Source organism: Hydra vulgaris, chromosome 15 (assembly GCF_038396675.1).
Source record: "Hydra vulgaris chromosome 15, alternate assembly HydraT2T_AEP".
NCBI lineage: Eukaryota > Metazoa > Cnidaria > Hydrozoa > Anthoathecata > Hydridae > Hydra > Hydra vulgaris.
Window position 1 is genome coordinate 18335676 of NC_088934.1, and position 25875 is coordinate 18361550.

General features: G+C 27.3%; 1 protein-coding gene across 4 annotated transcripts in view; it reads right to left on the reverse strand.

The window, feature by feature from the left end:
- LOC136092364 (uncharacterized) overlaps nt 1-25875 on the reverse strand; it is a 244938-nt gene that overhangs the window by 180249 nt on the left and 38814 nt on the right. For all 4 annotated transcript variants that reach the window (XM_065820432.1, XM_065820433.1, XM_065820430.1 and 1 more), the window contains exons 6-13: nt 24967-25126; nt 24622-24773; nt 18675-18977; nt 18384-18532; nt 9486-9724; nt 9055-9254; nt 8159-8407; nt 7318-7434 (exon numbers count right to left, since the gene is read on the reverse strand). In XM_065820432.1, coding sequence (XP_065676504.1) covers nt 7318-7434; nt 8159-8407; nt 9055-9254; nt 9486-9724; nt 18384-18532; nt 18675-18977; nt 24622-24773; nt 24967-25126 — 1569 coding nt within the window. The remainder of the gene's footprint in view (nt 1-7317; nt 7435-8158; nt 8408-9054; nt 9255-9485; nt 9725-18383; nt 18533-18674; nt 18978-24621; nt 24774-24966; nt 25127-25875) is intronic.

The following is a 25875-nucleotide window of genomic DNA, read 5'->3' on the forward strand; positions in this document are numbered from 1 at the left end:
ATATATATATATATATATACATATATTTTTTTTCATAATTTATTTTTATCCTTAGTATAATTTTATTTTGGAAAAGGGTCTCAAAAAAAGAAAAACATTTTTGGAAAGAATTGTTATTGTATTTTATATTTATTATAAAAGAATTTATAATTTTTTTACAAAATGTTAAAAAATTAAAAAACCGACTAGTAAAAAATATAAATGGGAAAAAAAATTGGACAAAATTTTAGGACCAGTTTCAAAAATATTTTAATAAGCAATAAAAAAATAATTTAGAAACGTGTTGTTCCTCCATTTGTTTTCAAGCACTCTTGTACTCGTTCTGGCATTGAGTTCATTAAAGTTTTGATTACTTCATCAGGCACATTTTTCAAATGATGAGAAATGGAAGATTTCAAATATTCCAAATTTAAAGTTGTTCTTTACCAAGCTTGTGATCATGCCACGACTATAAATTCTCTATTGGATTCAAGTCTGGACTATTGACAGGCCATGGAAGCACTTGAATTTTATTAGAATTGAACCAATCGCTAACAACATGCGCTTTATGACACGGTGCATTATCTTGCTGGAAAATAAATCCATCTTGCAACTGCCATAAATCAATGCTAGGAATAAGTGAGTTTTCCAAAATTTCGATGTACCTTTCTTTGTTGAGTCTACCATCGAATAAATGAAAAACGCCAACTCCACAGGCACTCATACAGGCCCAAATGCCTATTGAACCACTGCCTTGTTTTGTTCGTTTCAAAATGCATGATTCATTGAACCGTTCGCTTGGAAGTCTACGCAACATTACGCAACCTTTTATGTTGTCTACCTCAACGTTCATTTCATCACTAAAGACCACACGGCTCCACTGATCTGTTGGCCAATTTTTATGTAGTTTGCACCACTCTTTCCCGGCAAATTTTTTTATTTAAGTGTGGTTTTTTTGCAGCAGCACGCCATAAATAATTTAAATTGTAGAGGACCCTTCGCACAGTTCTAGGGCTTGCTTTCAGATTATTTGACAGTGTCCATTTCGTAGACAAGTCTGTAGATGATGCTTTTCTGTTTTCTTTCATTAATCTCACTAACGAGCAAACATCATGGTCATTTGAAATTTTATTGCATCCAGTCCTATGACAATCATTAATTGACCGGGTCTCTTTATATCGTTGAATTTTGTTAATAATGCAAGAGTGAGACCTTCCGCGCTTTTCTGCTATTTTTCTGATGCTATAGCCTTCTTATTTTAATACAAGAGCTGCGTATCTGTCTTTTTCCTCAATCTTTGCACGCATTTTTGCAATATTTTTATATCCTGATTGCAATTCAAAAAATAAATGTTTATTTGATATCGAAACTCAGGCTTTGACATTTTATTTTATAGCCAACGTAATAAGCAGTTAAGACAGTTAAAAAAAATAATGGATTATTATTTTTAATAAGTGCAAATTAAAAATTTGAAAGTGGTCGTTAAATTTTGTCCAATTTATTTAAAGAAGATTTATAAGTACTTATCAGTTTTTTAATAAGTTAAACGCTATTTAATTAGAATAAGATTAAAAAAAATATACCACTTTAATCCGTATGTTTTAATTAACAAGATATAAAAAAAAAATTTAATATGTCAATTAGAATCTTCTTAATTTTAATTTAAAGATTAAGAAACCAACTAAAAAATGAGTGGTCTTTAATTTTTGGCCACCGCTGTATATATATATATATATATATATATATATATATATATATATATATATATATATATATTATATATATATATATATATATATATATATATATATATATATATATATATATATATATATATATATATATATATATGTATATGGAGTTAAAGTAGAATAGGTAATCAAGTGGAACGGTGTCAAAAGGTTCAAAGTGTGTGTTCAAAGGGATGCAAAATAGCTCCTTCGCCTTTTAAAACTAGACATTCAAAATTTCACTGTAGGTGTATTTTTGCTGTATTTTGAGGTCTCTGGTGATGAATAATATTACTATTTACGTCCATATTTATTTGCTTGTATCTTTTTTAAATGCATATATTAGGGAAAAAAATTTGAAAGTTATTTCTGGTGTACAAGCAGAAACGTAATAACATTAACAAGAAATAATGTTCAATATTACACAAGTATTGAGTAGATATCATCAAAGTAATATGAGCATTTTAAAACACTATAGCAGTTTCTAAATGATTTTGTTGCAGGTAATTTTTTTTTCTTTATACATGGTTCTTGACAGTAAAACATGCTTCGTACATCTTTATAGATAATATTCATGATTGAAATGCCCTATTCACATTCTGCTTACAGGTATGGTCATTGATGAAGAATGGAAATCAGAGTTGCTTAGCTATGAGAGTCGCTTCTATGTTTGGGAAAATGACCACAGGAACCGGATACATATGCTTGACCACTTATGCGAGTGTGACATTTTTTATTTGTAATGGTTCTGAAGTTTTTATAAAATAATATGCTTGGAAGTTTCTGTGCAAAGCTTTGAGTCCCATGTTGGATCAGTTAAAGCATTTGTGAAATGCAAATGTAACTATTTAAATTTAGGTAAAAAAAACCTTTATAATTCGAAATGAGAACTTGCCCAATGAAGACAAACTTTAGGTGCTGCAACAGAAAGTTATTTATGGTTTTTTAAAAACTGAGTACTGTACAAAGCATAAAGGGTATCAATGCTTTAACTACTTTACTTAATGTTCAAAATGATGATTCAAGCAATGCTACCTAACTAGCCAAGAATACTTCTGCTTCAATTGTTAGTAAATTGTAAGATAAATAAGAATCTAAAAAACCTTGCTGATTAGGACAGTTTGACAGTCTGAGTTGCAATTTCTGCATTACTTACTGCATACAACTCTAGTAACTCCACAAATATTTTAATTGGAGAATCATCAAACGCATTATTTAAATGGTCAATAGGCAGTTCTGTCTAAAGAATTAAGCTTATTGTTGAAATGAGGAGGTAATGTCAACATAGCAACCCCTTTTTATTTTCCTAGATCAACTGTCCTAAAAGAAAGGTGTGTCTAGTGGTTGTTCAATATCAATAAGATAGATTGCTATTTAGAACATTTGGGTTAAATAAAGTACATAGCAAACTACAAATATATAGAAATATATATAAAGAAAAATTGTCAAAAGATTATGTAGTAAAGGCTTCCAGGATAGAATATGGACTTACTCGCACACAATTAAAAAATATTAGCATATGATTTTACTGAACATTATAGAAAACTTGTTCAATAATCATGGAAAAAAAACTCTAATGCTGGAAAAGATTAGTTGTAAGGTTTTATAAATAGATGAAAAAGTTTTCCTTTAAATAGACCAGAAGAAACTAGTTTGCCACACGATACAAGTTTTATTTTTAAAAAAGTCGCAGAGTTTTTAGAAAAATAGAAAAAAAATTTTAAAAAATATAGTTTTAGCTCTGACATTTAAATGAAATTTAGATGTCATAACTAAAAAGGATGTTAAATAATTAGTTGAAACTAGAATTCTTATAGAATTTTTTTTTTAAACATCTTCGCTTTCAACAAGGTTGCAAGCAATCACTATTGAAAGTTACTGGAAGAGAAAAGATGAAGATTGTAGAGCAAAATAACGACTGACAGATGACTTAAAAAATTGCAAATTATATAAATCTTGAAAGCAGGATAAAGGAAGCGAATTGATGACAAATTGATTTTTTTCCTTGATGTTCGAGGGAAAAAACTAGACAAATAAGAGTGTTAGGAGCACTTAGGAACAGTCACAGAAATAGGATGAGACTTAACTGAATGAGGAGTAACACGAGAATGAATTTTAGTAGACACTAGCTCTTTAGAGCAGTGCCCATGAAGAAATTTTTAGAAAAGAGAATAAGAAGCAATATTACAATGATGTGATAATGGTAGGAGGTTGGCTGCAAGAGCAGGTCCAACTATGTTTACAATGCGTTTTTGCACCTTTTCTAAAAGAGAAAGGACATCATTAGAAGATCTTCCCCAGATATGGCAACAGTATTCCATACAAGGACGGATTTGAGATTTATAGAGATAAAGAAAAGAATCCAGAATAAGAAAGTGTCGAGCTCGATAAAGAGATGTAACTGTTGCAGATGCAAATTTTGCAATGGATTTGATATATGTTTTCTAAGAAAGATTGGAAGTAAGAATTAATCCTAGAAGATGAAGGGTGGGTGACTCATTGAGTACATTACTGTTCATAATTATAGCAAGATCTAAATTATTACGATAACGATTGGCTGAAAAAAATCCCTGAACCCCTGAAGTTACAGGATATGAAGAAGAGTACTGTCCATCGAGGACAACTTTTATACCACAATAGGAAAGGACGGATTAAATAATCTTAAATCTCTATTGAATCCGCCGTTATTATTAAAGACCAGATACACTGAAAGAAGAAAGCTTATGGAAAAGACCAGCATGCCAAACTTTATCAAAAGCTCTAGAAATGTCAAGAGCGATAGCCTTAACCTCTCTACCTTTATCTAATGTAAAATAAAAACTATCAGTTATTGCTGTTAGCAGATCAGCTGTAGGTCAAGAAGATCCAAATCCATATTAATGATCAGAAAGTAATTTATTAGATTCAGGAGAACACTTCTGCAAGACTATAACAGGTATGTTATCCGGATCACAAGCTGTAGAAGAGTCTAAGCAGGAAATCACTTTAAATACAGAAGCTGGAGTGATGCGAATGTCAAGCAATGGATCAACCTGTTTGACGGCTAAATCAGGTAGAACGCAAACAATTCAGCTTTGTCTTTAGGTGAAATGACAAAGTGACAAGTTGAACCATACAAGAGAGTTGGAATAACAGATTTGCCCTTATTATTGATGCTATTAAAGATTATCCAGAAGTCACAAGAGCCTCATTTTTGTGATGAAATACAAGATTTCATGACCTGAGTAAAGCTGGTTTTGGCGCTAGACAAAACTTTTTTACAATGGTTTCTAACAGTAATACATCTAATCTCTGGAGAATTGCTTTGCTGATAGATATGAAAGTAGTGGCTTCGGTTGGAAATTGCAGCAGTCTAATGTGGGGAAAACCATGGAGAAGAGTGAGGCTTGACCTGAAGTCGTCGAGAGGAAAATGAAAAATTGCGATCCAGCTTGAATCCAAGAAGTTATGTACAAAGCACATTTGTCAGCAGGAAGACGAAAGATTTTTACCCAAGGGCCATTACAAAGGAAATCACTGAAAGAGTCCCAGCCAGCTTTAAGGTAGTTGTAAGAGATTTGATGATATGGGGATTCAGATGGTGAAAAGAATGAGATAATAGTATAGAGATCAAACCGTGATCAGAAGCTCCTAAGGGTGAATGTGGAGAAACTGAGCACTAGGATCAGAAACAAGACATAAGTCAAGTAGAGAAGGTAAATGATTCGGGTTGTCTGGTAAGCGAGTTGGAAAGTTGACTATTTGAGTTAAAGATAGAGAAAGGCAAAAGTTGTGGGCTTTAATGCCTGCAGAATCACTGACACTAGAGCCAAGCCATTCAGAGTGGTGAGCATTAAAGTCACCGACAACAACTATATCAGCTGATGGATAAAGAGAGAGGGCTTAGTCAATATAATCAGAAAAAACATCAAAAAGAGTGCAGTCTTGAGATGAAGGAGAACGATATAGAACAAAGAGAAAGGCGATAGAGTGAAGTGGTGCTAAACAAAAGCACATTAAAGAATAGTCTGTGGATTCAAACCTTTTCATTTCATACTTTAAAAATGTATAAGAATTCTATTTTCAACTAATTATTAAACTAACTATTTAACACCATTAACAATACTAAAAATGATATAAGTTTACTTATATTGTTAAATTCTATTTCATTCTAATATAAATATTTTAATTGGTACTTTTGTAACGATACACTATACTAAGGGCATACATACTGTACACATCTTTGTTTGCCACATTGTCACCGCCCCATGATCTATGTCCTGGAACAACAATGCCATATAAATTTTTGCACAGTAATAAACATCAAGAACTAGTGTTTTAAAAATAGCGTTTAAAAATAAATGTATTTGAAAAATTAATTATTTATTTGTTTGTTTTATCATTTTTTTATTTGTTAGTATTTTCTTCTTTTATTGAGAGTGAACATACTATTGATCTAATACAAAAGCTCCATTGTCCCAATATTATACTTATCTACACAGAAGTTGCTTTCTTAAAAGATTTACATATAGGTTTACATATATATGGGTGTCTATGCCAAAGAAGTGTAGCAATACCTAACCAGTTGGTAGTAAATTATAAAAAATGCTCTAAAACCATTGCTTGATGGTATCTTCCTGCTTCCAAATATAAACTCGTTCCCGCATAGCCTTTTTAGATTACCGGCGCATAGGCACTCATATATTAACAGCCCCAGATCGGAAAATGTCTTAATTTGGCCTTGCAACCATAAATTATACAACTTTAAAAGAGTATGTCCTACTTTGATATCTTTTGGCCCATATCCACGCTAAGCCAATCATGTTTAGATTTTTAAACCAATGAATCATTAGTGTTAAGGATTATCTATCAAAAAATCTAAGCCTGATCAGCTTGGCATCATAGTTAACTGGTATTTTATATATATATATACATATTTATATATATATACAAATATACATACATACATACATACATATATATATATATATATATATATATATATATATATATATATATATATATATATATATATATATATATATATATATACACACACATATACATATGCATATATATATATATATATATACACACACACATATATATATATATGTGTGTGTGTGTGTGTATATATATATATATCCATCAAATATATATCCATATATATATTTAATTTCAAAGTAATTTTTATAATAAGTTGTAAAGTGTAGTTTGATATCGTTTTCTAACATCCTGGAGCGTAAATATGTTTTTTTTTTTTTAAAAAAAAAAAGGGTCAAAAATGTATGTAAGTTGTACATACTCCTTTAGTCAAAAAAGATCATAATTTTTTCTAGCAGTCTTATATTAAACCAAAAATTAAAGCTTAAGTAAAAAAAATCTTCTACTTTTATTATAAAATAAATTATATAACGGAATGTATAACGGAATTAATAAATTATATAACGGAATGTAACAGAAATTATATAACGGAATGTATTTATATGTATATATAACCATAAAGCAGTTAACCAGCCTCATTAAAAAAAAGGCATTTTGTATTGTATTGTAACAAGCAAATTTTTTAGATAGTTTAATTTATGTAAAGTAGATTGTAAAATAATTAAAAAAATAAAAAAACACTTACTGATTGCTCCTTTTAGAGATAGTTCTTTAATTCCCCTTGTAAAAAGAAATTCACATATACCATTACCCAAACATTTATCTTTATTTTCAAGCCTAACAGAAGCTTCCAACACAAGTCCTAAATAAGTAGATAGAATATCTAGTTTTAAAAATGCAACATAATATCATAATAAGTATAATATAAAAAATAAAACCTTAATATATTTACTTTCAAATTAATCACATTTAGAACTGCATGGTATAATAAAATTGTTGATGTTTCAAAAATAAAATAAATAAAATTTATTATTAATTTTTATTCACTTAAATATAAAAAAAAGTATTTCTCTGACCATCACAAAAAAGTAAACAGCAAGTTTCTAAAATCATGTTTTTGAAAAACAATTGTCTCATTTTAATTTGCTTTTTAAATTTACATATACAAATAAGTACAAATGTAAATTTTCCACTAAAAATTTTATAGTGGAATTTTTTTTTTTTTTGCATAAAGTTTGTAATAAACTTTTCAATTTAATATTATTCTTAATTTATTATATTTCTTTAACTGAACAGAATTAGTGACAAGCTGTTTCTCTTCTTGAATGCAAATTAATTAAACTAACTTTCTTACTAAAGTTGAATGCTTTCAAAATTTGCAATCAACTTATTACCTAGAAATTTTTAAAATAATTATTTCTCAACTAAGTAGAATTAATGACAATTAAGCTGTTCCTCTTCTTGAGTACAAATAAACCTAATCATTGGTATTTAGAAAATTTTTTTTTTAAAAAAAGAAAAATTAAAAGAAATTATCAAAAAAATTCCTTGAAAATTAAATAAGAACTATTTAGTAAAATTTATACCTTGTACTATTTTTATTTTTCTCAATTCTTCTATTGTTTCAAAATGGGTGTTTTTTAGTTCATTATTGTCGCCATCTTCTGTATCCCCATTTTCTGTATCCTCATTATCTGCATCCATATCATCAGTATCCTCATCATCTGATCTTTTACTATTAGATGATGATTTTTTTGATGGTTTCTCACATTCTGGTAAATTTTCATTGTCTTTATTCTTACAGTAGTCCTTATCTGCAGTACTGGCCAGCATTACTTAAATAAAATTTTATTAAAAAATAATATTACAGTTCTCACAATATTTAGACTATTTTAGACTACTTTGCTAAACATTCTAAGATTTTTAAAAACAAATTTTTGTGCTTTGTTTAGTATAACCTAGATCTAGGTTATATCTACTAAACAAAGGTCAAATAAAAGTATTAACTTCAGTTAAATCATAAAAGCTAGTGTGTAATTTCAAGATTCTTTCCTGTCTCTTTTATTAGGAGAAATTTGAGAACTTTTGAAATTTACTTTTTGAATTAAATTTGAAAAGAAAAGCTATTTTTTAAATTTATAATTACTAAATAATTGTTTCTTATTCCAGTTAAATTTAATTAAAAACTATAAAAACTTTAAAATAAAAAATAAAATCATAATTAAAAAAAATGAAAAAAAACTTTAACAACTTCAACAATGTAAGATCAGGTGGTTGACTATTATTTAAGGTAAAGTAATTTTTATTTAATCATTAATTAATTTGTTTTGGTTTTTTACTCAACTTTTTCATTGATTTTAAATGACATATTTGTTTATCAATATATTGAAAAGAAAACGATTCATTTATTATGAAATGTTTATCAATATACTATATCAATATTTTAAAAACATTAAAAAGAAAACAATTCCTAAAAAAATACCTATAGATACATCACTAAGCCATGACTCTGGCATTTCAACGCCAGCAAATTTCTTTAAAGCACGATCTAAACGTAAATTCTTCATTACCAAACCAAACGCTATTCCAACAGATTTGGAGTTTTGAGGTTCCTTGAGCTTCCATATTAAAACAGCAAGTTTTAGACCTGTCATTCCATTAATTACCGGAGAGGCAGTCACTCTGTAGTTAAATGATTGTTTTGAATATTTAAAATTGTTTTTAAAATTGTTTCTTTAAAAGTATATAGACTGAAACTTCACAAAGGAATTATTATTAACATTATTTTTATTATTATTATTATTATTATTTTTAATTGTAACAATCGTTACAATTAAAATAAAATTTCTAACTTAAACTTTAGAAGCTTTAGAATATTACTTTAAATTACAATCTATATGAATGAACCCTTACGTGAGTTCTCCATTTCTTTCTTTCAAGTTCAACTTTCCATTTATGTAAAGGTCATTTATTCCAAAACTGAAACGCTCTTCCAGATTTTTATTACCTCCTTCAAATGGTTCAACTCCGAAATACTTTGCAAGAGATTTAATTTCTAATGCTGGAATTTTAATATTAACTTCAAAATTCTGTTTGGTGTCAAAAGTAAAGTCGATATTCCCTTTGTTTGAGGTATCCTCTAGTTCCTCAGACTTATAAAAGAAACACATATGTAAAAGTAAGATATATAAATCTTAAATATATAAAATATATATAATCTTAAGTATATAAAATATATAATCTATAAATTTAAAAAGAAACATAATATATATAAATAAAAAAGAACATTCATGATCATGATGACTATCATCATGATCATTGTCATGATCATCATCATGATCATTATTATGATCATCTTTATCATTATTATCCTCTTCCTCATCATCATATTATCATCATCATCATTATCATTACCATAATTATCATCATAATCATCATTATAACTATCATCATTAACACCATGTTCCAGTGCACAAAATAACAGGCGGTTAATGGTCAACAAATGCCTGAAACAATCAAAATAGCCAAATTGACCCCCAAAAATGATTTCTTGTTGATCAAGAGAGTTGATTGGTTAAAAAAATCTGAGTTATAAAAAATAAGTTTTTATAAACAATCATTTTTATATTGTATTTTTTATTCTATTTTTTATTGTATTTTTAATAATTTTAAATACTAAATATTCATAACAAAATATGGGGGGAGGAGGATGACTCAAAAATGTACAAATGCATATAAGGGAAAAAGGGGGAGGATGTTAAAGACAGCAAGTATATACACAGACTTCTTTTGTTATCTATCTCTCATAAGACCAGAGTTTTTTTTTTTTTTTTACGAAAGCTTTGAATTTTATGAGTTTTAAAAATCAATATTATGTTAAAGTAATTGAAATGTTGAACTATCTAAAACTTATGTTGTTTTTAATGTTTATAAAAAATAAGTGTTGCAAAGAGGTTAGTTGATTTTGTAAAAAACAATGCGTGTGTACGCAGAAGAGAGGTTTGGGGGTTGTTAAATGCATACAGGTGCATACAAGGGGGAGTGGGAGTCCTAAATCAGTGGTTTTACTGTGTACGTACTTTATAGAAGCCCCCTAAAATATATATTGTTTGTATTACAAGTCTTTAGTTTCACTTCACAGAAAAATCAATGGTTGCCTTTTAAATAAAGTTCTTATTATTATATTCTGCTGTTAATTAAATAAATTCTTTTTCAGCCTGTTTTTTTTTCCTCGTTCAATTCGTCAATTATTGAAGTATGGCTGCTTTTTTTGTCCATTACTCATTTTTCTTGAACGTGTATATGGATGTTAAATCATTAAAAAATTTTATTTTTTGCAAGAAATATAAAAATGAAGTATGCTATAAATATTTACAAATTCATGCAACAGTTTCTACCAAATTACAAACCTTAAAAATTAACACTATAAACACATAAATAATTACACATTAAACCTTATTTATATAACCTTATAAACATATTAACAGTTAAACATTAAACCATATAGATTTTTTTTTATAATAAAAAACTAGTTTATAATAAATTTAAGTATAGTAGTATATTCAATATCTGCACACAAGTATATTATATATACATAAACATATATATAAATTATATACACTAGTATATTTAATATCTACACCCAACCCAATGGAATTCGATTCACCTAAAATAAATAATATCTGAACATCACGGGACTAGGCATTTTTCATAATAGAATAACATTTTATTTCCTATAACATTCTTAGATAATTTATTAATAGTAAAATAAAATAAATTTATATGTTTTGTTGCATATCCACATAATATTAAAATTCAAACATTAAGATCATTTATCATATAAAGATTACAGTCAGTATTCTTTTGGTCTGGGTGGTCCATTATAAAATGCAACTAGCATTACATGTTTTGTCTTGACTTACCCACCAACCCACATCACATTTTGTCACATTTTCATGGAAACCACCCACCCACTCTATGGTGTGATGTAATTATGCTATGATCCCTAAAGATTTTAGAGATAATTGCATAATTAATTCTATTCAGTTGAAGAATAATATTAAATTGAAAAGTATATGCCAAAAAAAATTTTATGAAGCAAAAATTAAAAAACAACCAATAAAAATAGCCAGTCATTTTGAAAGGCCTACCATCAAATTTTTATTTTGTATGCTAATCATCATCATCATCATCATCATCATCATCATCATCATCATCATCATCATCATCATCATCATCATCATCATCATCATCATCATCATCATCATCATCATCATCATCATCATCATCATCATCATCATCATCATCATCATCATCATCATCATCATCATCATCATCATCACATCATCATCATCATCATCATCATCATCATCATCATCATCATCATCATCATCATCATCATCATCACATCATCATCATCATCATCATCATCATCATCATCATCATCATCATCATTATGGAGGCCTTATTATTGTTTTCATTAAAGTGCAATATATTTTTCAATTGTAGATTGTAAAATATACTGCAATTACCTTGAAGATTTGCTTTTCTAGGTAAAAGGAGAAGTAAATTTTTAAAATACCCCTGCTTAGGGCTCTTGGTTCAGTAAAGGCTAGAAATGGCATCTCAACAAAAATATTTATCTTGGGCAGATGTAAACTGCATCCAGCAACTTGTCATGAAAAAGACCTCCTAGGCAAAGACTTTAGAAGTAAGCAGAAAAGTTTTATTGACCTATTGATATCGAACTCTTCTTCATCTATTAAACTGACGTAGATGTAAACCTGGGTTACATTGTCTAACTCTAATCTATTTTACATAGTTCTTTTTGAATAACTGATAACCAGCTATTTTATGTTTTGCTGCTCTTCTTTCAAAATATCGTCTGATACTATATGTTGTATTTTGACCATTAAGTTACATCTTTAGAAATTATTTTGTTTTCTTCACTTTACTCATAGATTTTTAATGGTGCCTCCTTAAAAATGGCTATGCAACTCTTTATGTTATCTCGTAATGAGGGTATAGCTCTAAAACTCAGTTTGATGGTTTCGGAGACAGGTGTTAGTAAGGTTTCCTGAACTGTTGTAACTCTCAGAGAGACTGATTATCAACAGCTATTAAATATCTCCTCAAAATTCACCAGACTTATTTGCTCTTTATAATACTAATTTAAATTTGAATGTTTCATCTTCAAGTGATCAAGATGATGGTTATTATCCTTTGATATTATTATGATTTGCAAAGACTCTAATAGTCTTGTAAATCAAAGGATAACAGTCATCTCTTGTGCTTGGCCTGAGCATATATTTACACAATTAATTAACTTACTTGTCATGACTTTTTTTTTCACTCTGCACATCTTTCTCTTTGTTCTTTATCATTCCCCTTCTTCTCAAGACTTAACCTTTTTTGATGTCATTTATGATCAAATTAACCAACTACTTACTCTATATCCATAAGTCAATATTATTGTTATTGTTACTTATATGCTTGTCACATTGAAAGACTTGGCACTAGTACCACCGACTTTGCAGGCACTCTATACCTTTAAATTTGTGCCTCTTCTTTAGACTGACCCCACCATTGTACTACTTACTACTATCATAAGCTAACTGATTCTTTTTGTGATCCTTTTTTTTACAATCCTCAGGCTGATATCTTTTGCCTGATAATTAAGCTTCTTATGTAAACTACTGGTTCCAGGCAGGTATAGATTTTTTTTTCTTTTTGACAGTTTCAAGTCAAGTCTCATTCTACCCAATGGTTTTAATCTCATTGTGCAGCTGCTATTTTTATTTGTAACCAATTTTTTCATTTTTTTTTTATTAGAACAACTCTCTTACCAATAAACATATTTTTATTATTGTGAGAAATAAATGTTTAATTTTATTACCTTTACAAGTATAAAGCTGAACCATTTGCAAATAACTTCTCCTCTAATTCTACTTGAACCTAATAGGCATTCATTCTAAACAGGTTAATCCCTGATTAGACGTTTAAATCACTCTGGCTCCCATTGCCTTAGTTATTTCTCTCTTATAAGTATCTATTGCTCTGGTCAAGACAACATTCCTGTCATAGTCTTACAAAAGTGTTTTACAGAACTCTCTTCAATCTTACAAAACTATTTAATAGGTGCTTAACTGAATCTTTCTTTCTTGCCAGTTGGAAAAATGCCATCTGTGGTTCCAAATTAAAAAAACTCTGGAAAACACTCTGACCTCTGATTATTATCAAATCAGTCTTCTCTCTATTATTAGCAAGGTCTTTGAATCTTTAATCAAGAAATTTGTAACACCCTATCTTGAGTCAAATAACTTATAAACTGAAAGTCAATACGGATTTCAATCACTTTCTTCTAGGTGAATAGTTTTCTTCATTTCCAGGTACTGCAATGTTCAAGGATTTCAACCCTCTCATTCAACAACTAACTTGTTAAATTTCAGAAGAGAAAGGTTCTAATGTACATGGTGGTGACAAGGTATGGACTATTGCTCTTGACATATTTAAGCATGCTGGTCTTCTCCATAAGGCCACTTTATTTGCATCTGGTAAAGTTTTTGAATTTATGATATTATTTCTTTCAAACAGTATTAGAATCATCCTCAAAGGCTAAAACTCCTCTTCATTTCCAATATTTTTACCCCAAAAGTTACTATCTTTGATCCCCTCTTGTTTTTTATCTTTGTTTTCTGTTTAAAAAAAATATGTTGTATATTTCCACAAGTTTTTTTTGTCCGTGTTAACCATAGTCATAGTATTTAACTAGTCTGGAAACGCGGGCCATTTTCTTATAACACTTAAGTTCCTCTCTATACTAGTGCTCAGTCTACTTTAGAGTGCATCAAATTGTAAACATTATATTTCGCTATAGTTAAGTTGCATATATTCTGAGATAAATATTGAAATGGCAGGAGCAAATTGTGTTTGTTTTGTTTATTCAGTTTCAAGTTATTATTTTGGATTGCATATATATTTCATATTCCGAATAAAAATAATGATTATAGCATAAAATAAAAACATCAGCTGTTGATAAATGTAGTTATGTGACAGAGGTTATAGTGGTATGAATGTGCATATTCAAACCATATAGCTTATATCATATAAGCATTGAAGTTATATGCTATATGAAAATATGTTATAGATGCAAGCATTTCATCGACTGTATAACTTGAGGGATGCATATGGGTATAAATGCTTAGTATCACATATTTAGAGTACATTTAAATATATATTTAAAATATTAGCTAATAGATTAATAAACTCTATATTCTATATAAAGTTTACTTAGCTGGATTAGTTGATAATTTATATATCACTCTTTACATTATGTTGGTATTTTTTCTGGAAACAAGAAAAAATCAGGTACAATTTTATGATTTTAGACAGTTTAAAAGCACTTATTACTGTAAAAAAGTTTTTCTATTTTTATTAATAAGTAAAAAACTTAGTAAAAAAAAAGTAGGATTTTAATAAATACTTTAAAAAATAGCTAGTATATCAAAGCTTCTTAAACTAAAATTCAAAAGCTCGTATATAAATTTTTGTTTTTATTATGCTGTATTGCAATTTATATAATAGCAAATAAAAAATATATACTTGATGCAATAAAGATGATGCAAAAGTCAGTTACCAAATATTGCATCATTAGCATACATAAATCAAACAATATTTAATTAAAAAAAAGTACAGTGTATTAAAAGAAGATTACCGAATTCTATTTAAAAACCACTGTGTATTAAATTAAGTTACAGAATTTTATTTCAAATCTTGATTTATCATCTATTTTGTTGAATGCAGAAAAATAATATCTCAAAATCTAAGGTTATCTTCAACTAAAATCAGATATTTCATGTTAATTATCTAGTTTCAAGGTCAGCTGCAGTTTATGATATACTTGACTAATCTAGCTAACTTTTACAACTGGTGCCACTGCATGACAAACATTTCTTTTGCTTTAGAAAGCAATCAAAATTTGTAAACTAAATTTCTTAAAAGTTGTTGCTTGTAACTTGCAATGATGTTTCCGCAAATGTTAAGTTGTTGAAAAGGCATTTTAAATGATTCCTTTATACCTAATCCCCCACATTAAAATAAGACAACTTGTTACTGTCTTATTTAAATATGACTTATCCAACTTAAAACATACGGAAAGAAAAGATATATGTAAGGATGGTAAGTTTATACTGTGGAACGATATTGCTTATAATTTCTATGAAGACAGAGAATGTGGCTTTTGTATTTTACCTAAACCTTTGAGCATATAAAGTTGACAAAATATTTATTAAAAAATGTTAAACTTGCTGCCTAAGTAATAAGTTTTTGCTGTATTAGAAATTTTATTACATTATTGAATAGCTTATTTGAAAATTATTTTGGACACTAACAATCTTCTAGTGCTTGCAAGGATAACCCATCTATTAATGACTTTGGCTTCAATAATAACAAAATAAAAAAAATAAAAAAATTTTATAGTAGCTGGAAATATGGTATTAAGTCATTCCAAAACAAAAACGATGTTATTAGATTTATTCAAAACTAAATACCTTTTATATTTGTAAAATATATGTAAAATAGTAGTGTTGTCTTTATTATTTTAAAATTAAAAAGACAATTATATTATTTTTATTATTAAATCTTGTACTATTATAAAGTTACTACATCATAAAACTATCAAATATACATGAAGTATTTATTTTACTACTCTAGGAGCTAATTATTTACCAGCAATATTTTTAAAAAATAGGTGGCTATGAAAATAGCCGTTTTAGTAGATTCAAGTCATCTCACTTTTCCTTTAATGTTCTTGTTCCAAAATTGAGGGTGTTTTTTGTATGATGTTCTTTATATATCAATTTAGCTTGGCATTTTTAAATCTTGAAAGCTTTCAGGTTATCTTTTGCAATGTAAAATCTACAAACTTGTATATAAAGTGTTAGATGATCATGCATATTTAGCAGCAAGCAAATACGATAAACACTGCTCAAGATACAACTTAGACATGTTAGAACTAAAACCAATCGTAAAATTAGAGGTACTAAAAACATTCCCACTAGGTTATAATAGAATGTTTTGTTTAGTAATGTAGTGGGATACACGCTTAAACGTTATAATATCATTGATAAAAGAGATACCAGTCAGATAAACAAAGACAAGATTTGCTACTTCAAAACATGAAAGAAAAGTAGGATTTTGGCTAAATTTTAAAAAGAATTGTTTTTCCAGAAATTATTTTGTAGAATCTGCACTACAAAATTTCAGCATTTCCATCTAATGAATCAGTTACATTTTTACTAGGAACTAAGCTGTAATGACTTCTTCTAATGAAATACTTATACTTGATATTAAATTTTTAAATTCAGCTTATAGCAGAGTACCATTTACCTGAAGCAAGCTTTTCTGCAATCTAGATTAAATAATTTTAAAACCTAATTAGATGAAGAATAATCTTTGGTTTCTTTTATTTTTTAATAAATGTTTATCAGTAAACTTGTCCTTGTGTTTGGCGTTGAGGTGACGAGACACCTTATGATATACATCGTTTCTTGCAAAACAAACACATAAATATTCTTTCTTCATTTTGGTTAGGATAAATTAAATTAGGTAGTCTACTGTTTGAACTAAAATTGAGGTCTGTCTCCAACAAATGGCAACACAATAGCAGCTAAAACAGCATCGAATTCATTCAAATTTTCAAAGTCTGCACATCAAAAAGTCATTTTAAAAACATTTGATGCATTCTCAGTCTGGTCACCCCATAAAGTTCAAGTTATTTTATGAGATCTATAGAAAATGGCCCGCGTTTCCGGACTAGTTAAATACTATGACTATGCTTACACACAATTTTAGAGACCAATTAAAAAGTAAAGTTAATTGAGCTGTCCCTAAAATATATTATTTAAGCTTGCAATTTTGAGCTTAATTTTTTTATATACAATTTTCAATGATCTTTATGACTATCTTATATCTAAAGTTATTTGCTGAAAACATATATATATACATATATATATATATATATATATATATATATATATATATATATATATATATATATATATATATATATATATATATATATATATATGTATATATATACACATTACTTAATGTTAGACAATCGTTCAATATCTGTTCTCTCTGTTTTCTCAAAAATTATAGAGAGAACTCTTTATATAAAACTTTTTATTCATCTTTCTCAATATAATATACTATATAAAAATTAATATGAATTATAAATGACAAGATCTTATTGAATCTTCATATATAATGAATCTAATTGAATCCACATATACAATGGATTGCAAAGTTAGTATCTGCTAAGGTTGCTCGCCATTTTCTTACTCCTGACTGCATTCTCCACCTCTTTAAATACATTTCTTACCCCTGTATAGAATACTGATTTCATATTTAGGCTGGTTCTTCTAAAGATATACTTTCTCATGACAAAGCCCAAAAAAGTGTTGTAAATGTAGTTAATTAGTAGGCATATGTATTATTTTAGGTAAATCTTATATTTTATACTAAAGAATTCTTATATCTTAGATATTTGTCTTTATTTAGATCTTTATTAAAATGTCTATATTAAATATTTATGTCTTTATTTAGGTCTTTATCTTTATCATAACCTTTTATCTTTATCTTTATGTTTTTACAGTTTTTTTTAAAGAATTCTGAAAGAATTTTTAAAAATTTATATTTTCTTTATTTTTAAGAATATTCTTTGTTTTCTGGTAACTTCCATATTAAACAGTCAATTAAAAAAAAAATATATAAAAATAAAAATTTTTCAAAATAACTTTTTTAACTTACAATAACTTCTGCATGACCTTTAAAAATCCATGGTTCATCTTTTCCTTTTTTTTTACTAATCGCAAGTGAAGGTTTTGATATTTTCAAACCAAGAAAGGGAACATCAATATCACCATTGTATGCAACAGTCAATTTGAACTCCTCATTTACTGAAAAACAAAAGGTCAAATTCATCAAAAACATAGAGACATTGGAGCAGCCACCACCCAATTAACAAAAATAAAAGTTACTAGCCTATTCCATATGCTAATAATAATCACTTTTAAAAAAATAATAATAATAAACTCTTACAAAATGATAGTTCACTAATGTAAAAAGCATTATCTTGTTTGGAATTTTCTAGAAACTCTGGAACAACTACTGTCTGCACATAAATATTCATTTCTTTTAGGAAACATTTCATTAATACTTTCAAGTCTTGTGTAAAGTTCTTGGGTAACTCTATTACAACACCAGTCTTTAATATGCTTATCGTTATTAGTTGATTTTTTTTATTTTTTGATTCTGTCACCTCTACCCTTCTTTGAGGAGCCGGTTTATCAGCACAATTTTGTAAGGCAGTTTTCATATCAGTTTTTATGTATATATGGACACCTTAAAGAAAAATGCAAAAAAAAAAAAGTTTTATGTAAATACAAATAAGGCAAAAAAACACATATATTAAAGTTGAGAAATTGAGACATGTGCAAATAAATTGCTTTATAAGATTTTAAAAATACATCCCAATAAGAGCCTCATAGGGTTGAATAAAAGATTTGAAATATTTCATAATGAGACAATGCTGTCTTCTATTATAGTTTACATTTTCATTCTGTATAATCATCAAAAAGTAAATACATTTTGTCAACTTTTTAAAATGATTTTCTAATTTTTTACTTTAAGAATCAGGTACTCAAAAATAATATAATTAAAGTCTTAAGTATATTATTTTTATTATTTATACATCTTGAATGTGAGCAATTAAATATAGTGAGCAATTAGGAGCATTACATAAACAAAATGTTTTGTTTTTTGAATAGTTTTATTGCGCCCCCCCTTTGAAGTATGGAGTAATGAAGAACACTTCACACTTTTAAAGTTGAATGAAATGCCTTTTACACAAGCTAACTTTTTTGCATAAATTTTTTTTCAGCAAGTGCATTCAAAAATATATTTATGTTGGAAGAAAAGGCAGAACTTGTCCAATATGACGGAAGAAGAATTTATTTTAAAAGACCTTTTTAAAAGAACATGTTTCCAGATAATAAATTGCTTTTTGGGCTTAGTTCTTTTGAATTAAAGAAGACTTATTTTTAAACTTGTTGAGAAAAAATAAACCCACAAGTTTAATAGAGTTCAGATCAGCTTATTGACTTATGGTTTATGGTAAGGTTTTATGTTAAGACACACCAAACACTTGCCTTTGAGAAAGCCTAAGTTTTCATCAACACCCTGTGCAAAAGACTGCAATAAAAAAATTGTCCATAAACTTTATGAGCTATTTTTTTTTTGTGAAATTTTTTACTTCTTGAGAATGTTGTCAAATAACATAAAAATGATGTTCAAAGAATTTGGAACTGCAATGAAACTGGAATTTCCACTGCTCCTAAGTTTCCAAGTAAATGGTCATATCAACAACAAAAAAACATTATGTTGGCTTGTTACTTCTGCAAAAAGAGCTTAAGTTGTTACAGCTACAGTTCTGCAAGTGGTAGTTACATGCCACCAATGTTAGTCTTTTCACAACAGTGCATGAAGTCTGAATAGATGGGTAACCTCTTGTTGCTTGTTTCTGACAAGGTGGTTAAATCCAGACAGAATTATTTATATTCAGGCTAAAGAAATATGTATTATACAAAGGAGCTACAAAAGATGTAATAAAAATGCAACAACCACCAAAAGTAAAATAAAAATGCAACAACACACCAAAAGTGAAATATTGTGAAAAAGAATGGTTTAATAAAACTTTTTTTTCCTTCCTTCAGCAAAACTTTTGATATTATATTTATTCATTCCACTGTCATTGATGCTGCGTCTGCCAGTACCACAGCTACTGTCACTGACAACAAACCTTCATGTAGAACATCTACCACTTTAGTTGTTCCTACATCAAATTTTGTAATTTTGCCATGGCATTTAATTCCAATATTTGAGCTTATCCCCCAAATAAGATCAAAAAAATGTGTTGCTAAACAATGAGAAAAAACTGTTATTTTAAATTCCTCACCATATAGAGATCTTTAATAAAAGAAAAAAAACCCAAAACAACAAAATCCACCAAACAATCAAATGAAAACGCGACATTTCTCTTTTGTGAGAAGCTTTACTCCACTAGCACTGAAATTTAAGTGTTATGCACTAAATACCACATGTATACACACAAATAGAGTAAATTCAAAACTACAACAAATAATATTATATAGTTATCCATGGTTGTAAATTTTTGCTGCTTAAGTGAAATTTTATAAAGTATAAATATAATCTAGTATTGAATTTATTTTTCAAGTTAATAAACAGAGTGTAGAAAAAAAATTTCTACTTAATTTTGCAAAAAAATAAACCAAATTTACTCTTTGCTAACAAAGCACTTAATAATTTAAATGTTGTTTTGTTTTGCTATATTATAATTAATTATGTTGCTTGACAAATGCAGTGTTTATAACAAGCATGTATTCTTAAAAAAAGCCTTTTTAAAATATATATAACCAAAAACAGCTCTTGCAATGTTTGAATTCATACCTACTAAATTTATATAATTTAAATAGTTAACAAATTAGATGGATAGAGACTTGGGATATCTAGAAAGTTCATAAATACATATAAATTTTCTCTACGAATCAATTCATGTTTTTATTGGAAATTAAATACTTTGAATCAACATTTTATTTTGTAAAAGGTATGTGCAGGCCCTATGAGAGAGGGTGCAGTCAGTGTGCCACACCAGGGCTCATAAGAGCCCATAAATAATATCTTTTTTTTTAATTTTAACCAAGTTTTTAGTTGAATGTAACTGTTGTAATGGAGTAAAAACAATAAAATTTCTTACAACAAAATATTATTATGTTACATCTTATACTGTTAATTTGAGTCTGATTAGTTTAAACCATTTTATGATGTAATTTTTTTTTACTTTGAAATATATTGGTTTTATAATTGGGAAGTTTCTTATGTTATATATGTTAGTGGTAAGTTACTGAAAGAAAAGAAGACCAAACATTGCAATTATACTTGCAGTGTTTGGTTTTCATGAAACTTGGTTAATATTTGCTTAAACTATGGTAACTCGCTAAAGTAATGCTAAACCATATAAAATTTAAAAAAACTTTTTAAATAAGAGAATTTAAAACAATAAATCAGCCTAAATATGACAACAGCATTCCATAGAGAAACATATTAAAGATTTATAGAGATAAAGAATGGAATCAGGTGTAAGAAAATAGCAAACACAATAAAAAGAAGTCTTAACCATGCTAACTTAGCAAAGAATTGTATATATGGTTTTTATGGGAGGTTAGTATTAAATAGTTAAAATAATATCAAAATACTAAAATAAAATAATTAAATCCAAGAAGATGTAAAGAGGAGTAAGAGGGTTGCCATTTATCAATATAGGTATGTCAACTTTTGTCATGTATATCAACGATATTGCAATTGTTGTTTGCATTAAATAACTGAGTTTTTTTGAGTTAAAATTGACTAGCTAGCAAAAGACAAATCAGATTTAAGATTGGCTGCCTGTTCTAAGCAACCAAAATAAGAAGACTTTAATCAAGATAGGAGCGTAAAATGGAGTTGTAAGCCAATAGAGCCACTTTAGATGTAAAATTCAGGAAGATCATTAATATAGAAAAGAAACAATACAGGTCCAAGGATAACCAGAAGTTACTGAAAATGAAGAATGTTGGCCTTCAAGGATGATTTTAATACTGCGGTTAGAAAAAAATGATTTAAATAATTTCAAAAACTTTACCAGATACACAATATAAAGAAGGCTTGTGGAGAACACCAGCATGCCTTAATCGAAAGCTTTTCATATGTCAAGAGCAATAGCCCTGGTCTCGCTGCCTCCATCTAAAGTGTAATAGAATCTTTAAGTTACAATAGTTAGCAAGTCAGCTGTAGAACGAGAAGATTGAAATCTGTTCTGATTGAGAGTAAGTTATCTGAATCAAGATGAGATTTCAGAAATTTGTTAATTAAAGACTCAAAGATCTTATAACAGAGAGAAGATTTATTGGTAAAAAATTGGAGGGAGTGTTCTTCAAGTGTTTTTAAAATTGGAATCACAGATGTCATTTTCAAGCAAGCAGGAAAACGAGATTCAGTCAAGCGTTTTTAATTCTTCTGCTTTAAAATAATTTAAAAGAAATGTAGTTTATAATTAAAATAAATTAAAGTTAATACATTTTGTTAGCATAATTCAATAATTATAGATTTTAAATAATTTTATTAATAATAATTTATCAAGTTTGATCAATTTCATTTTCAATCTTTTCAAAATGCTTTGTTTATTTAATTTGTTACTTTTTTATTCATTTCCAAGTTTTTAATCCTGTTGTAGCTGAGGTGGATTGGTGGAAATTTATAAAAAATATCAGAATTTTTCCAAACATGTCCAAAAAATTGATTTCGTATCTTTTAAGAAGTTTATCAACTTGATATTTTTAAGATTCTGTATACTATTCTGTATATTCTGTGAAATATCTAAATGAATAAATCTGGAGCACAAAAAATGAAAGAAAAAAGATGCGTATACTAAGAAAAAGAAGATAGACACTTTTCAAATTGAAATGAAAAAAACCTTCTTAAACTTGAGAAACATTAATGCAGAACAGGGTACCTGAGACTGAATTGTCTGGAGCAAGCATAAGACTTTTTTTATATTATCTTGCTTATTAGTTGTTTTGGAACACTGACTGTTCCTAGTTAAGTACTACTTGTAAATCAGCTTTAAGTACAATTGAAGGCTGCCTAGTCAGTACCAATTGGCAGAAGTTATGTAACAGGATTCCAGATGATGACAAGAGTATTAAGCATAGAAAATGCTATCTAACATGGTGTCAATATCTAACATGTTCAAATATTAATTATTATATTGAATCGTCAATTAATCAGAATTGCAAAAATAGAACCAAATTTTGAGAATAATTATTAATGAAATACTTTTACACAAATAGCTACTTATTCTTGGTTTTTTATTCTTTAAAACTTTTAGTTTGTTAGTAAATGGCTAAAAATAGAGAATAATTGGTACTTGCAAAATGGTAAATGAAAACTTAGGAAATAAAAATGAAAATTTAAGAAATAAAAAAAAAAATCCAAAAAATAACAGCGAAAGTTTAAAAATTAAAAATGGAAATTTAGAAAATAAAAATGAAAGTTTAAGAAATAAAAAAGAAAATTTAAGAAACAAATATAAAAATTTAAGAATTAAAAAAAAAAATTTCTGAAATAAAGACTAAAATCTAAGAAATAAAAATGAAAATTTAAGAAACAAAAAACAAAATTAAATATTTGCATGTTTTAGTTTTTATTGGAAAAAAAAGATTTTTTTTTTTCAGTAAAAAAAATCTTTTTTATTGAAAAAAAAATAAAACATTTCTGCATTGTTTTAAATTAATTATTTATATTAAATGTTGAGGAAAAAAATTTGTTAATTTCCATTTTAAAAAACAAGAAGCAAAAAACAAAAAAAATATTTTACAACATTTTTACATAGTAACATTTTAGCATTGTTTTGAGTTTCAAATTTCAATTGACTAGTTTTAACTAGTTTTGCAGTCATTTAATAAATTGCAGTAGTTAAAAAAAGTTAATGCCAGTCAGAGCAATGTTTTGGTTGCTATAGCAACCAAAACCAACTAATTGACTTAAAAACTGTTCTTAAATTAAAACTTAACTAATATTCAAAAACTACTGAGTACAGGAGCCAGGCGAACACCTGGTTTTAAAAAAGTTTTAATATAAAAAGTTCTGAAAAAAAAAAAAAAAAAAAATCAGTTAATAATAAGGTTTAAAAAAAAGGGTGAAAGTCTTAAATTTACAGATATTTTCTAAATTTAACTACAGATCCAAACTCGCATTTTATTTTTGATTTATACCAACCATTCATAAATCATAAAAATAAAATCAACAGAAAAAATTAGTTAGTTAAAAAAAAAAAGCAAAGCTGGAGCAGTTAATCAAAAATTGGTTAATTAAGCTAATTTCAATAGTAATTAATTGGTACAACACATATGCAGTATCAATAAATTCATACCAGATTTGACAGAGCGCATACGTTTTCCATTTGACATTAAGCGATTTGGCATCATTTTAATTTTTTTGTTTGAAATAGAAAGAGTACCACTCGTTATCAAATGTTTGATAAAATCAGGACCATTATAATTAAATTTTTGCTTCAAATAATCTCTAAAGAAAGAAAACTATTAATTCAACATGATGTTGTTATTAAGATTAATATTCTAATTTATGAAGATTTTATTTTATAAAAATTCTATTTAATAAATATTCTATATTATAATGACTAAGTTTTATAATTAATGTAGTAAAAAATCACACTAATGAAAAAAGCTGACAAAATAATAAAACAATAAAACTTTACACAATGTTTGCAATAGAGCCTAAATTTGCAATGAAAGCAACAGAAACTGGCTCTCCTTTTGGTTTGTCAAGAATTAAATTGACAGATAAATCTATTACTTCATCTTTGTACTGAAATTGAGCCAAAAGTTGGAAGTGTTTGTTTATAGTATTGAATGTAGCTAAACAAAAACCAAAATTTATTTCAGTTGATTTTAAATCACAAAATAATAAAGAAACATTCATTTTTTTATGATTGTTCATCAAAAAGTCCAAAAAGAACAATATTGTCATAAAATCAATTATGGAAATGTATGTATGTATGTATGTATGTATGTATGTATGTATGTATGTATGTATGTATGTATGTATGTATGTATGTATGTATGTATGTATGTATGTATGTGTATATATATATATATATATATATATATATATATATATGACTTATGTGTTGACATAGTTTATAAAAGTGTATGTTATATTAATAAGAAAACATCAAATAATATGAATTCTCTTAATACAAATAATAATTTATTTTATATAAATTATATTATATATATATATATATATTTATATATATATATATATTTATATATATACATATATTTATATATATACATAGATATATTATATATATATATATATATATATATATATATATATATATATATATATATATATATATATATATATATATAGAGAGAGAGAGAGAGAGAGAGAGAGAGAGAGAGAGAGAGAGAGAGAGAGAGAGAGAGAGAGCATTTTATACCTAAATTTTGGAAAAACCGACTTTTAATAGAACTTAAAGTTTCATGCCTATTAGCAATCATCAGCCATGAAGTACAAAATCAAAATATAAAAAAACTGTTTAAAAATTACAAACTACAGTAGAATGAGTTCTGACGTTATAGTAGAAGAAGACGTAATG